At 42.8% G+C, this 16,662-nt stretch overlaps 1 protein-coding gene across 1 annotated transcript; it reads left to right on the top strand.

The window, feature by feature from the left end:
* Positions 1–8,278: 8,278 nt before the first annotated feature.
* On the top strand, positions 8,279–15,749 carry LOC104603232 (ATP-dependent DNA helicase). Its single transcript, XM_010267208.3, has 6 exons — positions 8,279–8,697; positions 9,092–9,373; positions 9,478–9,651; positions 9,737–9,843; positions 12,346–12,656; positions 14,841–15,749. The coding sequence occupies exons 1-6, from the start codon at positions 8,545–8,547 to the stop codon at positions 15,458–15,460; spliced, it is 1,647 nt and encodes a 548-aa protein (XP_010265510.1). The 5' UTR covers positions 8,279–8,544; the 3' UTR covers positions 15,461–15,749.
* The last annotated feature ends 913 nt before the right edge of the window (positions 15,750–16,662 follow it).

Genomic DNA, 16,662 nt, shown 5'->3' with positions numbered 1-16,662 from the left:
TAAACCACATTCTGCCCGTGAATTTGGCATCAATTCAAGTTAGGATGCATTTCCTCTGCATTTTGGGGCTATAAAATTCTGATATGGGCTGATTGGTCATTCTCCCTTTTTCTTTTTTAATTTTTGGGGAGAACTATCCCTCGGGTTTTGTAGCCCGCATTTCCTTTATTATAAAAAAACTGAAACCTCCCTTAAAGTTTTTGACCATTGCTAAAACATTGCTTGAAGTTTGGCAATTACAATCACTAGCCCTGAACTTTATAACACAATTGCAAGTAGACCCCCTTCCCTCTCTTAGAATCCTCTAACAAGAGGCACAAAAATGTCTAAAATACCCATATAACTACTATTGGGGATTGTTTCTACAAGAACTATAAACTTTATAAACAACAAAGAAAAAAATAGAGAATTTAAAATTGCAGCTTTACCATTAAGTGATCGGTTTGAAGGGCAAATTTGAAAAATAAATCAATTTTGGAAAAGATATTGAAAGGGTTTGAGCTAGGGGTTCATATGAAGAGAAAATTTGGAAAATAACATTTTGGTCAAATATAAATGCATGGGTATTTTGGACATTTACATGCTTCCTTGTGGAGGATTCTAAGTTTCTAACAAAGAGGTCTACTTATCCCCTAAAGTTTTTAACTATTGCTAAAACGTCCCTTGAAAGTTTGGTAATTGCAACCACCAGCCCTGAACTTTATAACACAATTGCAAGTAGACCCCCTCTCTTAGAATCCTCTAACAAGAGGCACAAAAATGTCCAATATACCCATATAATTATTACTACAGATGGTTTCTACAAAAAAAAATACAAACTTTATAAACAACAAAACGTAGAAAATTTAAAATTGCAACTTTACTTTTAAGTGATTGGTATGAAGGACAAATTTAAAAAATGATGTAGGGTGATTTGGCCCGACCTAATAATAGGGGGACATGTGGGCACGTGGACACAATCTAACTGATAGGACGACAACTCATCCCGACGTACCCAAGTCTGTGACGGACCGAGCTCGGATAACCGAACCACCTCGGGGCAAGTCCACCTCGGAAGTAAGTCCACTTCGGGGCACGATTGCATCAAGATCACCTCGGTTATAAGACACCTCGGCATTCGTACCAGGACAGACCCAAGGGGCACTAGTTCGGGTAATATTGATCGACCTCTGCATGTTACCCCCGAAGATACCGCCACTAGATTCCACGCTTTACGGGATCACACCTCGTAACTGCCAGCCTTATATCCCCCATCCGAATTGGGCGGAAGCGATAAGCCTTATCGATTGGTAGCGTTATCTCCTCCTAATACGGATACGGGCCTCATCACGGCAAGAATCCCGGAACCACTCCAAAAAACCTACGACGACTCCACTATATAAAGACTCCAACCCTTCGGGGGAAAAGGTACGTGTAATCACTGTTACTAGCTATCTTGCTTTCTAAACTATCTTCAGCTCGCACATTACTGACTTAAGCATCGGAGCAACCTCGCCGGGTAAGCACCCCCGGGTTCTCTAATTCTCTCTATGCAGATCAACCAGCTCCATCGTCTACTGGAAGCCAAATCATCTCCAGCTAGGAGCAGCCAGATTGCGTTGCATCATTTGGCGTCGTCTGTGGGAATCGTTACGAAAAGCCTTTTCCACCAAGCATCCTAAATTCAACTTCCATGGCATCTTCTAGTAACGTCGGGCAGAACGTCGACATGAACACCTCCGGGGGGCAACTTTAGGTCCCAATAGTGTGCATCAGACAGTTCACCATACCTCTCTCTGTGGATAGGGTCCCCACTCTGAACGTGCCTCAAGTCATTGCGCCGGTCAATGCCCCACTCCCTCTCATGGTGGGTGCAACCTTCAGCGAACCTTCTGTCATTCCCCTGGCGGTCGGACAGAGTCAACTTGACGACCTGGTACACTGCATGCGGGCCATGCAAGCCCAAATGCAACAGGTCTAGCAGTTTCAGTTGTACCAACAGCAAGTCTTGCATCATGTTTACCAGTAGAAGTTTCCCCTACTGCCTCAGAATCAACAGCCAGTTTCACCTCGGCATCCGGCCACACAACAAACCAAGCCTTGCCGCCAGAGCGAACGCCCTCCTCGTCGGGGAGAGACCTCCCAAATCCAAAACCCTATCGGGAGCCAAGTCTCATCCCGCGGTAGGAGGGAGAGACAGGTTATTCCTCCCGCATCACAAGCAAGTGAATAGGTCATGGGACACCCAGCCCACCAGAGCCGCTTCACCTCGGCCTTCGTAGTTCGAGGTTCCACTTGTAGAAAATCAGTTCGGGATCCTGGTCGTGGACTCTAGACAAGGCCCCTCAGTCCACAGCAGCCGCCGCCAGCAATCCGAATAGTTCCCAGCTAGAACCATGCCTGACAATACAGAAGCCAGTAGCACTAATGCGGAGCCAATGAAGAAGCAACAGAAGCGACGTTGCAAGGCTTGCTGAGCTGCAGTCCAAAGTCAGCCCAAACAGCCCAAAGGCAAAGAAGAGGCGAGCTCGGGAACAGTGAAGACCACCCCACTCCTTTCCATGTCGTCTCCTCTATCCCCCGAGCTCCTAGCTGTCCCAATGCCCAAAGATTTTAAGGTACCTACCCTGGACAAGTACAACTAGTCGTTAGACCCGAATGACCACGTAGATTCATTTAAATCACAGATGCACCTAGCTGGGGCTGATGAACCCTGCATGTGCGTTGCTTTCTCCAAAACCTTTAAAGGAGTAGCTCGCACATGGTATAGAAACCTCGCGCCCGGGACAATTAAGAATTGGGCGCAGTTTGTGCAGATCTTCACCTCGTACTTCATCACTAGCAAGAGGTGCTCGAGGTCCCAGGAAAGCCTCCTCGGCATAGTACAGAGGGAGGGAGAATCAATTTGGAGCTACATCAAATGTTTTAACAACGCATGCCTGCAGATCCCCGACTTGGATCCTGCTGTGAGACTCACAGCTACAAAAAGAGGTATCACCCACAAAGAGTTCAAGTGGCACGTGGTTGCAAACAAGCCCAAAGATGTTACTGAGTTCCTCAAGCTCACTGACCAATTCATCGGAACAGAAGAAGAGATGAACTAGAAAAGCGAGAATCCACCAGAGAAGAGGAAGAGAGAAGGTGAAGCCTCAACCAACGGGGATAATAAGCAGAAGAATGATGAACCAACTAGAGGAGGAAGTAACCGGATCAACATTTTCGAACTCCTCCAATTGAAAGAACAAACTACACGCCCTTGAACGCGAAGCGAGTAGAGATCCTTATGGCGATCAAGGACGCTTCTTATGTGAAGTGGCCACCTTGGATGAGAGGGGATCCGAATACTAGGAATAGAAATGTATACTGCCACTTCAAACGAGACTACGATCATAGCACCGAGACTTGTAAAAATCTCTGCGACGAAATCGAGGAACTCATCCGTCGCGGATATCTCAAGAACTTTGTATTAAAAGAAAATAAAAACCAAACAGATCGGCAGGGGAGCAAGGTAGAGATGGTCCCGAATCCAGCAACAGGCAAAGCGAGCAGCCACAGAAACAGCTGCCCGAAGAAAGACCGGTTTGAGGGATAATTCACATGATCATCGGCGGTTCGATTATCGCGGGCTGCACATCAGCCGCGGCCAAGGTTAGAAGAGCCCCTAATTCTTCACCGAAGATGACACACACGGAATCCAGTACCCCCACGATGGCGCGCTCGTCATAAAAATAAGGATCAATGATTTCGAAGTGAAGCGCGTCCTGATTGACTCAGACAACTCAGCAGATATATTGTTCAAGGACGCATTCGACAAGCTGCAGCTCCAGGAAAGCGATAGCAAGCCCGCGAACACTCTCTTAGTAGGCTTCAGCGGAGAGGAAGTCAGGCCCCTGCGACGAGTTACATTACTTGTAGAGGTCGGTACGTGGCCTAGTATTGCGAGGTTCGACCACACTTTCCTAGTAGTCGCAACTCCCTCCCTGTACAATGCCATAATAGGTCGGCCTATCACCCACGCTCTTCGCGTAGTGGTGTCCACCTATCATTTGTCCATGAAGTTCCCTACAGACTTCGAAGTAGGGGTAGCACGAGGTGACCAGCTCGAGTCTCGCAAGTGCTATGTCGTCGCCCTCAAAGGGAAAGCTAAGGTAGAAGACAACCTCAAACTAGAACGACCTACGGAGTACACTGAGGAGCGAGCTTCACCGATAGAAGAGACGTTCCTTATACCCGCTTCGGTAGAAGATCCAGCCAGGACTCTCCAAATCGGCGCATCGATTGAGGAGCCTTTGCGTTCTCAGCTGGTAAGCTTCTTACTTCAAAATTTAAATGTGTTTGCATGGTCCGCGGCGGAGATGCCCGGCATAGACCCTAAAATAATAACTCACAAGTTGAACACTGATCCTGTAGTTAGGCCCGTTAGACAGAAGAAAAGCAACCTAGCCCCGAAGCGTTGGAGAGTAGTCGATGAGGAAGTCGGGAAGCTTCTCGCAGCCGATTTCATCAGGGAGGTCCATTACCCGAGCTGGGTGGCTAACCCCGTTCTGGTAAAAAACGCCAACGGTAAATGGCGCATGTGCATCGACTATACTGACCTGAATCGAGCTTGCCCAAAGTACTACTTCCCACTTCCCAAGATCGACTGTCTGGTAGACGCGACCTTAGGGCACAAGTTGTTGTGCTTTCTGGATGCATACTCGGGCTACAACCAGATCAGGATGAACCCTACTAATGAAGAAAAAACGGCCTTCATAACCGAGCTAGGCCTGTACTGTTACAAGATCATGCCCTTTGAACTAAAAAATGTCGGGGCAACATTCCAAAGACATGTAAACCGACTCTTTGAGCTGTTGATCGGCAAAAAAGTAGAATGTTATGTAGACGACATGGTCGTCAAAACTCAGTTTTCAAATGATTTAATAAAAGATTTACATTGTATTTTGAAATTTTGCGCAAATTTAACATGAAATTAAACCCTAACAAATGCGTCTTCGGTGTCACCTCGGGTAAATTCCTGGGTTACATCGTTAACCGACGTGGCATCAAAGCCAACCCCGACAAAATCAAGGCCATCCTAGATATGAGACCGCTTCGTAAATTGAAGGAGGTTCAGAGGTTGAATGGTCGTATAGCCGCTCTAAGCCGCTTCATGTCTAAATCGGCATATCGCTGCCTGCCTTTCTTTAAGGCAATTAAAAAGAGCAAAGACTTTGAATGGACCGAAGAGTGTCAGCTCGCCTTTGACGAGCTCAAAAAATACCTAACCAATATCCTGGTTTTAACCCGACCCGAGGAGGTAGATATTTTGAAGCTCTACCTCTCCGCGAGTGACGAGGTAGTCAGCTTGGTACTGATAAAAGAAGTAGATCGGGTCCAACGACCCATCTACTATGTAAGTAAAGTTTTGTAGGACATGAATTGATCACTGCTCTGGTCTCTCCGTCCAAGCTCACCCTGGGGTCCTAAGTAGCCACCCTCCAGTGGGTTGGAAAAGACCACCCTTCCGGGTTACGAGCGATGAAGTATCGCCTTTTCCAAGCCGGGACCTTGTTCGGGCAGCTGTGCAAGATCTTGAATCTGGGCCCGGGAGAGATATAATAACTCTGTTTGACATCCCCGCGCAGATAGGCCGAGTTTTGCTTGATCGCACAGATCGAGCTAAAGACGTCCAGGGTTAGGGGTCGGCCGTAGGAGTGGAACAAAGAAATAGTGCCAACGATATTCCAAATAGAGTTCGGATGAAGCTGGTCAATGGTGATGTTGTAAAATTTAACTACTTCTATCAGGAAAGGGTGGAGTGGGAAACGTAGTCCTGTCGTGTGTTGCTCCTCAAAAATAGCGAGCTCATTGTGATCATGAGCCCAAGGGTACTAACCTAAGGATACGCTGAAAACTAAGCTATCAGGGTGACAATAGTGGGACACTAAGTACATTAGTTTATTTGAAGACAGTTTGGAAGGCCCGAAGTCATCGAGTTTCCGGCCTCGGGAAGGAGTTGGGGCCCTCTTCCTGGGCTTCAGTCTCCCTGAGCCGAGATGGCTCAACTTCAGGGTCAGAGGTTCCCTCTAAAGACCGGTGAGGGGAGGCACCCTGCCGTGGGCGGACTTCCCCGGCAAGAACAACAACGCCCTCCACCTCGCTAACACTATCTACAAGCCTATCTATGCTAGAACTCGACATAATCAGAAAGCAGGAAAAAGCTAAGGAATGGGGACTCACCGGAAACAAAGAACGAAGTGGAAAATAGAAAGAAAACCGAGCTAGAAGACTCTAACGCGACCTCGGGAGAGCTCAATTGCAGAATTTGTGGCGAAAAAAGTGAGTCGCGGACCCCCTATTTATAACCACTATGTCCAAGAACCAACGGTCGAGATCGAAGCAATCCAATGGCTCTTAGGAAAACCGGTTGCGTGACCCCTGAGGGTAAAATCGGTTTAGCGCATTTTTTTACGTCTGCGGAGTTTATAAATCATGTGACGTCCGCGCGTAAACCAGACGCGACCTAGGTTTTCCTGGTTGAGCCGGGTGAGCGAACAAGTCCAACCCATGATTCATCTGACTAACTGACCGGACCTCGGACCAAATCCACTTGGCTCGTCATGAACTCCCCGCACCGGGTCAGGACCCCTGGCTCGGGGAGTGGGGGGCAATTGATGTAGGGTGATTTGGCCTTACGTAATAATAGGGGGACACGTGGACACGATCTAATTGACAAGACAACAGCTCATCTCGACGTACCCAAGTCTATGACGGACCGAGCTCAAATAACCGAACCACCTCAGGGCAAGTCCACCTCGGAAGCAAGTCCACTTCAGGACAAGTTCACTTCGGGGCACGATTGCATGAAGATCACCTCGGTTATAAGACACATCGGCATTCGTACCAGGACGGACCCAAGGGGCACTAGTTTGGGTAATATTGACCGACCTCTGCATGTTACCCCCGAAGATACCGCCACTAGATTCCACGCTTTACGGGATCACACCTCGTAACTGCCAGCCTTATCTCCCTTGTCCGAATCGGGCGGAAGCGATAAGCCTTATCGACTGGTAGCGTTATCTCCTACTAATATAGATATGGGCCTCATCACGACAAGAATCCCGGAACCACTCCGAAAAACCCGCGAGGACTCCAATATATAAAGACTCCAACCCTTCGAGGGAAAAAGGTACGCGTAATCACTACTTACTAGCTATCTTGCTTTCTAAACTATCTTCAGCTCGCACATTACTGACTTAAGCATTGGAGCGACCTTGCCAGGTAAGCACCCCCAAGTTCTCTGATTCTCTCTGTGCAGATCAGCCAGCTCCGTTGTTTACTGGAAGCCAAATCATCTCCACCTAGGAGCAGTCAGATTGCGTCGCATCAAAAAATAAATCAATTTTGAAAAAAAGATCGAAAGGGTTTGAGCTAGTGATTTATATATAGAGAAAATTTAAAAAATAAACATTTTGGTCAAAAGAAAATAGATGAATGGGTATTTTAGACATTTACCTTTACATGCTTCCTTCGGAAATAATTGCAATTACCAAACCTCAGGTATTGTTAATAAGGGTCGTTGTAACCCATGATATTGACTTTTCAAAGTTTGACCCTAGCAATGAGAAACGTATTCCGTATTTCATTCCAGTCAAAAACGCAATCGAATCTTGAATCCAGAGTCCAGACTGACCCTTGGATGCGCACGGTTGGACCACCAATCTTCCCTAAATTAAGCAATACCTTATCCCTCTCCCACTAGGCCACTAGTGAGAAAAAAGCTAATAAAAAAGCGTGTTGGTTTACAACTTAATCCACAGAGCAAATTGGATTCCACATGGAAGTCCTACGTGTCGTACAGCTAGGCCTGACAAGTATCTCCTCCTTATCTTGCCACGTGTCCACCTTAAACCGTCCGCACAAGCCGCCGAAAAACAGAGAACGCAACTCACAATCAAAGCATTCAAGAAGGTTCAGGAAACTGGCCCTACATATATCCATTTCCCTAAAACGTGTCCGTACGCACGTGCCACAAGTCCAGAGCTCGAAAATCCCACAGACAAGTTCTCTCTTTAAAATATGCTGATTCACGATATTACCCTCGTGACGATGGATATGAATCTCTGGTCATAAGGGTGTTCTTGTAATTTAAATATGGACAAGTACAGGAGACAGACAGGTTCTCAGTATCTCCCCGCTTCGGAAATTCCGCCATATTCGTTGTATCGCACGTGCAATGGGTACCTTCGGCACGTGCCTGCGGTGAAGGTTCGCGGTCGCCACTGACTCCGTTTAAAGATTTCTCTAGTTCCCGTCATTTCGCCATGTGCAATTCAGAAGAAAAAGCTTTGTAGGGTTTTCAGAATCTCCGATCCCTTGATTAGGAACGGCTGGAATCGTCAAAGCGGAGAGGTGTATCTTGGTTTGTTAAGGTTGGTAGGGTTTCGAGATGTGGAATCAGATCTGGCAGGGAAATTGAAAGTGCATCGTTGGGGTTTCTGTGTTTTAGATCCTACTTTAGGGCTTGGATAGATCTGGTGGTTCTGGCTGCTTGATTTTTCTGTCTTTGTGGTGGTTGGAAAATTGATGGTTCAGTTGATGAAATCTGGCAGTATCCGACCGGAATCTGAGCCGCCGTGTCGGAATAAGTTGCCGGTGAAGTTGGAAATCGAGGACCCGCTAGATGAAGAACATGGTCCTGTCGAGAAGAAGCCTAAGATCTCTCCTCCTCGTCAGCAGGTTTGATTGTCTGTGCTTGCTTTAATCATTGTTCTGGGGTTCTATTTTGAGATTAGCGTCTGATTGATTTTGAAAGGGAAAGCTAGAGTGCTTTTTCTCCGCTTTTTTTCTTCTTACTATTTGAATTTTGAAATTTAAGGTTGTTGTTTACGTGCATACCGTTTAAGGGTGTTGTTTTTCCCTTGAGATTTTATGGTTTTTGTGCAATGATACCGTTTAACCTTGTTCATGTATTGCAGTTTCTAATGAAATTGGATGTTGTTGTTGTTTATTTTGGGTGGTTTTGTATCGGGACTTTTCAGTAGTTTTAAAATTAAATGCTGGTTTTTTGTAATAGCAGATCTGGTTTTCTATATAAGTTGATTTGCCCTCTTTCTTCGGTTGTTTGTTGCAGCAATGGAGCTCAGAAAGCAGCACATATCCAATCCCACCATCGCAATATAATCCACTTGATGAGCCTAGTCCGTTGGGTCTGCGGCTGAAGAAGAGCCCGTCGTTGTTGGATTTAATTCAAATGAAGCTTTCTCAGAGTAATGCTTATACATTAGGAGGTGGACATGGTGAAAATGTTGAATTAGGTAAAAGGAAGGACTCTAAGGGCGCAGTTTCGGGGGCTACTGATAAGCTGAAGGCTTCGAACTTCCCTGCATCGCTTCTCAGAATTGGGACCTGGGAGGTATCTACAAATATATTTGGTATTGGTATTTAGTAGTTAAACTGGGCGTACTTTTTTTGCGCTTGCATGTATAACACGAGATTAATTGAAATCCTATATGGCAGTACGCATCCAGATATGAAGGTGATCTAGTGGCGAAGTGTTACTTTGCCAAGCATAAGCTCGTGTGGGAGGTTCTTGAAGGTGGCCTCAAGAGTAAAATAGAAATCCAATGGTCTGATATCGTGGCTTTGAAGGCAAACTGCCCTGATAACGGGCCTGCGACCTTAGATATAGTGGTATTTTTCCGCTCTTGTTATGTTTCTCTTGGTGCTTGTATTCTTTATTCGAGTTGTTGAAAGCATTATTTTTGTTTATTTTTAGCTGGCCAGACAACCTCTTTTCTTTAGAGAGACCAATCCACAACCGAGAAAACACACTTTGTGGCAAGCAACTTCAGACTTTACGGGTGGACAGGCAAGCATTCACAGGTATAACAAAACGGAATTTTCTTGAATGTCTTTGAGCAGAAACCAGAAAGTCTTGGGAGCAGTATTCTTATGGCCTTTCTTCTAGATTGTTCAGCTCCATTTTACAGTAGTTGCTTATCGCTATTCTTTATTTAACTGAAGTGTCATTTATTATTCTTAACAATTTAGGTTCACGTGCTTCACCTGGTTTGTTAGTGTGTTTTGATGAACTAAAATTGAATTTGATGTTTGATATTGTAAGTTGCTGTATTGTGGGCTGTACCCATGATGCCTAGAGTTTAAACAATTTAGTCTCCCTAGTTTTATCCATTATGTTGGTGTTAATAACATATACTCTAACCAATTCAGTTAATATCCTTTATGAAATATTTTGTTTCTCTTAGAATTTTGGTTTATATATTCTTCTCTGTTAACTTTTTCTCTATTGCTTTCTTTTTCAAAATAAGTGGTGCTTCACTTGCTTAGGTGCACATTATACCCCTTGATCTTGTGCCTCTGGTGCTAGTAGCCCCTTATGCTTTAGTTGTGTTTCTTACTTTTAAGCACTGATAATTACATTGTCTAGATGGGAGTGTGGTTTCCATGTTGACATCACTTTCTTAATTACTTGTTTTATCATCCTTTTTCCCATGTGTATTGAAGAGTTGTGGCTATCCTCCCTTTTGCTTTTATTTGTTTCCTAGTGGATGGTATGTTGCCTGTTTTTGGTGAGGGCAACACTGTCGATGTTATCATTTTCTGCTGTTGAGATTGAAGAAGTCTTCAAAGTAAGGTGAGCAGTAAAGACTCAACTAGATGAAACAAAGAAGGGGAAAATTTGGAAGGTAGTTTAAGGGTTCTCTCCTGGATCTCTTTATCTTCGAGAACGATGGAGCCAAAGAAAATGTTTTGGAGTTCTATCTTCTATGGAAGATTGATGATGCTTTTGTTCCTTGTAGCCATTTAACCAAAGGATTTCAGAATTTTGGCGAGGATTTATTTTCCTCCTTAAGTTGCTCTTTTATTTATTTTTTTGATGAATCTTAAGTTTCTCTTTTATATATAAAGAAGATGTTGAATGGATAAGTATCCCCTCCATCAATATTTTTATCTAAAATTAGAAGTGTTGGGAGAATATTTATAGTTAATCTTAAAATGGAATACAATATGGATTCCATCAGTATGTTTCTTATGGATAATCCTCATAAGACCTTACAGTGTTTGCATTGCTTTGTCCTTTTTCCCCTCTGTTATCTTCTTGGTTTGGAATAAGTACCGTCATTATGGTTCTTAGAGATAATCCTTCTAAGACCCTATGATTATTGCATTGCTTTCCCAATAACTGTGCCCTTTTTCCCTATGTTATCTTCTTGGTTTTGGAAGAAGAAATAAACATTTTCCGAAGGAAGGGGTCTGAGGGGAAAGAAAAATATTGTCACATAGAAAGAAGCTCATAGACATTTTGAGGGGTCTCCTGTGTTGGTGCTTGGTACAGTAAAGGAGAGGACTGTGGCCTTGCTTGGGATTTGTCTAGATTTAATTTCCAAGGGAAGGATTCCATGATGCTCTATTTCTTTGTTGGTGCATATTGAAAGAATTGGAAGCAAGGATCTTAGAAGAGAAAAAAGTATGAGTATAGAAAAGTGACTTTTCACACCATACAAACAAATTATTGTAAATAAAAAGCGTTTGGAGTCAATAGGCTATCTATTGGAAATCAATTGTCATTTACTAATGGGATTCAGTTGATTGGTTAGATGCTTTTCTCTTCATTTCTTTTACTGCAGTTGTCTTTTTTGGGTAAAGCAGAACTCTGGGACATGGTTGAGTTGTGTAGATGTGATGGTTGGTCTGATTAACCAGAAGGTATTTTTCTAAGGGGTGTATTGTTATGGTAGTGCCTTTGTTTTGGTTGGTCAGTGAGTTGGATTTTCTTCTCTTTCTTGGTGCTGTCAAGGAAGGAATCTTGTTTATTGGATATCTTCCCTTTTCCTTGTCAGTGAAGATGATCAAATTTCTGTTCATGAAAGAAAAACAAGTGATGGGGGAGATCACTATGCCTTTATTTATCGTTTTTCTTTTCATCTTACTAATTTGTCTTGTTTAAATCATTGTGTTCCTATGCTTCTTTACTAAAGGGTCATGATCCAATCTTCATCCCAGCTGTCTGGGGTCTTGGCAGTGGTGGGCTGGATACTGACCTATAGCAATTTTTTTCTGCATAAATTGACCTCTATCAGATTCAACCCTGCATACTCATGCATCTGATATCTGTCCACTTTGCTCCTTAATTTGATAACTTCTGGTCATTTTTATAGCTGAAAATTGTTTGTTTCTCAGTCCTGGTGGCCTACAACAATTCTCCATTGGAGGTTTCTTTGCATACAAAATTTAATTACCCTACATGGCACAGGGTTCATTGATATTACTTGTCATATATGATTGTAATGTTTGCTAGGCATTTGGGCTTTTGATTCTCATGTTGTTGCAGGTATTGAATTTATTTACTTTTCATGGTTGCAGGCGACATTTTCTGCAGTGCCCACAAGGCTTGTTAAGCAAGCATTTTGAAAAGCTTATCCAGTGTGATCCTCGCCTGAATTTGCTAAGTCAACAACCAGAGATAGTGTTAGAGAATCCATATTTTGAGCCAAGAGGTTCTGTTTTTGAGGGCCCAGATGCTATGAGCAGTGACTATGCACCCCAGTTATCTTCTCTCCAGGACACACCGACCCCATCTGCTGCTCATTCATCTTCTATAAAGAGTGAACCATGGGATACTGTTGCTAGGACACCAGAACATTTGTCCCGGGAAACACCTTCCCCTAGTTCAGGTACACTCGTGGATCTTTTTTCCATATGTGGGAAACATGAGGCTAAATATTTTTTAGACATCTTTGAAGAATTTTTCTTTCTAAATAAGAAAAGCGGTTGGCTTTTATCTTTATATTCGTAATTTCTTTCTCTGTTAATAAACCATGGATTCTTAGAATTGTGCTATTTCTTTTTTGTAAGCATTGGTGGAACTTTCATAACATTAGTATCTAGTGAATAATTTCATAACATGTGTATTTTCCTTATTCATTTCAAGCACATGGTCACAAGCAAAAGTATTATTCTAGAAAATCCAGGATCATGTGGGGCTTTCCATCTCCCTGGAAAATAAAAAAGGCAGTTGCTCAATGTTGGTCCCAGCTATCTTCATGGATATATAACTACAGAAAACACTGTTGTGGCAATTAACATAATTATTTTTGTGATCAAGTATGCAAAATCTCTTACCCTAATTGATGACAAACTGTTCTGATGTTGTACCAAGTTGATTAACAACTTGAGCAACAACAAAGAAGGTTTGGAGATAGACATAGGTTGGAAACTATGGTGATGATGGAAATAGGCAGCAGTTGGGATTCCAACATGGCTTCATGTGAAGTTCTGCACCAAGTTGGGGCTGCATTTTCATGGTGCATGCAGAAACCAGAATTCGGCAACTAAGCTGGACAGGGTATAATATAAAGAGATAAATTTGAATAATATGTGCTGTAATAAATGGAAACTAGAAAGAAGAAAAGATTAGTTACAGAGAATTAAAAACTTATTCAAAGCAATATGCTTTTTGGTTCAGTCACTTCAGCTGTTAGCAAATGGCCTCTTGATCCTTCATATTCAAAATGTGGTAGTTCTAGAAAACTAATTTTTCATCGTTATTTTGAGATGTTGGCTTAGGCAATATTTGGTACGGTGGCTGTTTGTACTTGAAACACTGCCACATCAGCACCAACCTAGGTGTTTTGAGTTTAAACCTCGATTTCTGTTTGGTTGAAGCTGTTACAATCCATTTGTCCCATGTTGGTAGTATGGGATGCTAATGTGAGGTATCTCACATCGGTAGAATGGGATGCTGTTGTGGGGTATATATGTGCTTGGGTTACCTCCCTCTAACAGCTAGCTTTTAGGGGTGAGTTCTCCTAAGGCACATAACAAATGGTATCAGAGCCTACACTATGCCTCTCAGTTGCAATCGTGCGGTGCAGGTGGTTACATCGGTATTGCAGTGTTCGGCCAAGACTAGTTGGACTAGTGCAAAGCCAGCTGTGTGGGTGCCGGGACTTCAGAGCGTGATGGAATGTTACGATCCATTTGTCCCATGTTGGTAGTATGGGATGTTAATGTGAGGTATCCCACATCGGTAGAATGGGATGCTGTTGTGGGGTATATATGTGCTTGGGTTCCCTCCCTCTAACAGCTAGCTACAGTTAATATGTTTCTAGACGTTTCCTCCAGCAGCTGCCCATTTGAAGAAACAGTCCAATGACCTTGCTCTTAGTTGGCATCCTAGACGGCAGTTAGAGATATATTCTGGTGCATTGCATACCAGCAAAGATAGATATACACCATCAAATACCCATAAACCATGAACCTTATTTCTAAAACAAAGGTTTGTTTTTTGTGGTTCTATGCTTTTAGAACCATTAGACCTGCATCTGTATGTTAATCCATGTATAATAATGAACCAATCATCCAAAAATATTTATTTTTAAATTGGATAGAGTCAGTATGAATGTATAATGGGTTGGTATTACATTGAATATAAATACTTCATTTGAACGTTTTAGGTAGTATGCCAATACCAAACAGAATATTGCTGAGAACAGCTTTAGGGGCCTTAATTGCATGTTGGAGAGACCTATTCTGCTAATTCCTCTTAATATATGATTCTTTTCGGCCTTATCTAGGGTCCCAAGAAAATCTGTTAATAGGAGTCTGAACTTACGACAGAGAGAGACCTCATTGGTATGAATAAGCATAACGTGGCGTAGCTTTGACTTCATGAATGTATAGAACAGTGATTGATCAAAAAAAAGTATAGAACAGTGTGTCTGTCTAAATTTATGATGCAATGGTGGCATTTTCCTCCCAAAGTATTCAAGATCATGAGTTGGAATTTTCAGTAGTTTACAGATGCCAATGTTTCACAGCATTTCATTCTCTAATTTGCCTTTCTTATGCCATGTTAGTGATGGATGCCCGTGCAATCGAAGAAAATGGAAGCAATGAATCTGAAGAATCGAAGGGACTGATTCAGTGGGATCAGATTAAAGTGCCGGGACTTCATCCATCCATGTCCATGAGTGACCTGGTGAACCACATTGGGAATTGTATATCTGAACAGATGACATCTGGCAACCCGCTTTTCTCCAGTGAAGGATTGCAGAACAGGGATGTGCTCGAGGAGATTACACAATATCTACTTAGTGACTCGCAGTTTGCATCGGTCTCTGATGAGCAGTCCCACGCGAGAGTTAATTCTCAATCCCTCATGTCTAGAGTGAATTCTTTTTGCTGTCTGCTACAGAAGGATCCTGCCACAATTCAAAACAATCAGATTAATAGCGGACCTGATGATGGAAAAGATGGTCAAACTATTTCCGCCAACTCTACAAGTGAGAACAAGGTTCTGGGCGAAATAGCAGGGGGTAAAGGAGAGTCCACTGATGTCCCTGGCTCCAAGCAGCAGTCGACCATGTCAAGGAAGGATTCGGTTGGTGATCTGCTACTACTTAATCTCCCCCGCATCGCATCTCTACCACAGTTTTTGTTCCACATCTCAGAGGATGAAGAAAATCAAGCTAGATAATGTTCATCGACTCCTTCCTGGACTGAACTTCGTCATGTAAAAAAGTTCCCCTGCATTAGCATATATGCATGCTGTTTGTTGTTTTGGGATTCTGAAATTTAGTTTGATGATGAATCCTGATTCTTCCTCTTCAAGGAGGTTGTGGTTGGTCGTAGGCTTGTAGTTTTATCTAGCTTTGTTCCTGCATTGGCATGTATGATAAATCAGTGTTCCAATTGTAACCTCTGTGAATCAAACCTTCGAACTGTCACTCTAAATCCAACTGTCTGAAAATTCCATTTGTTGTTTACATCGCTGTTATAAATGATGCAAGTAATTATTTCCTTGAAAAGTTGAAATGTTTTTGCCAAATTGAGGCACAAACATATATCAACAGATATCTGAAATATCCGTAGAACGAATTACAATTTACAGCGTCGTGCACTAGGATGTATGTAACAAATTTACCCAACTGTAAGCCTTATCCCAACTTTTCTGTGGTTGGCCATTCAACAAATTTACTAGTACCAGTAGTTTTCTAATCAATATTAGTGGCTTAGTGCCTTCATCTATTCCTCCCCTCTCCAGCAATTCATCATCGGTTACACCCCGTTAAATTGCAAAAATTTGTTTATTAGTCAACAACCTATCGGTCCGAACGGTTACACTAACCCGTTCAACTTCAGCCCATTTCACATCATCGGGTATGACATCATAGGTCAACCGAAATGGTTGAACCTGCGGTTTATCCACCAGGAGGGAAAATTGGTTCAGCCTAAGGATTTCAATTATTACCAAAGCGGCTTCTTTTTTCAGATTTTGAGAGGGGAAAGTTGGTCAATGGGATTTTGGTTCCCAATGACCAAGAATCCCATATTCTTTTTTCATATTTATGTGGGGATCAAGGAAAATTTATTTTTCTGGGTATCACTTACCCGGGCAAGTGAAACCCATCTCCTAGATGGGTAAATAACTTTTTCATTTAGGGGGGAAATTGCCAACACTTGAATGGGGCAAAAATGCCCTTTTTAATAATAGATTTTTATGACAAATGGTTATTGCCTTGTTTACATGACAAATGGCTAGGATCAGACACTAGATTTCTACACTAACTCTAGCAGAGTAGAAACATTTCTGTATAAGCTTTCTTTCTCTATAAGCTTAATCAATTTCAGTTGATTAAGAGAGATTCCTCATTCCTGGTATCTGGATCTACAGCTTAT

This window comes from Nelumbo nucifera, chromosome 2, assembly GCF_055504915.1.
Source record: "Nelumbo nucifera cultivar China Antique chromosome 2, China Antique-T2T, whole genome shotgun sequence".
Taxonomy (NCBI): domain Eukaryota; kingdom Viridiplantae; phylum Streptophyta; class Magnoliopsida; order Proteales; family Nelumbonaceae; genus Nelumbo; species Nelumbo nucifera.
The sequence above is the reverse complement of the archived record's forward strand: the minus strand, read 5'-3'. Positions and strand labels throughout refer to the sequence as shown.

Excerpts from the sequence above, each read along its gene's own strand:
- LOC104603232 (XM_010267208.3), top strand. The coding sequence starts at position 8,545 with ATGGTTCAGTTGATGAAATCTGGCAGTATCCGACCGGAATCTGAGCCG. Across the intron at positions 9,374-9,477 it reads TCAGAATTGGGACCTGGGAG|TACGCATCCAGATATGAAGG; the intron begins GTATCTACAAAT and ends CCTATATGGCAG. Across the intron at positions 9,844-12,345 it reads GGACAGGCAAGCATTCACAG|GCGACATTTTCTGCAGTGCC; the intron begins GTATAACAAAAC and ends TCATGGTTGCAG.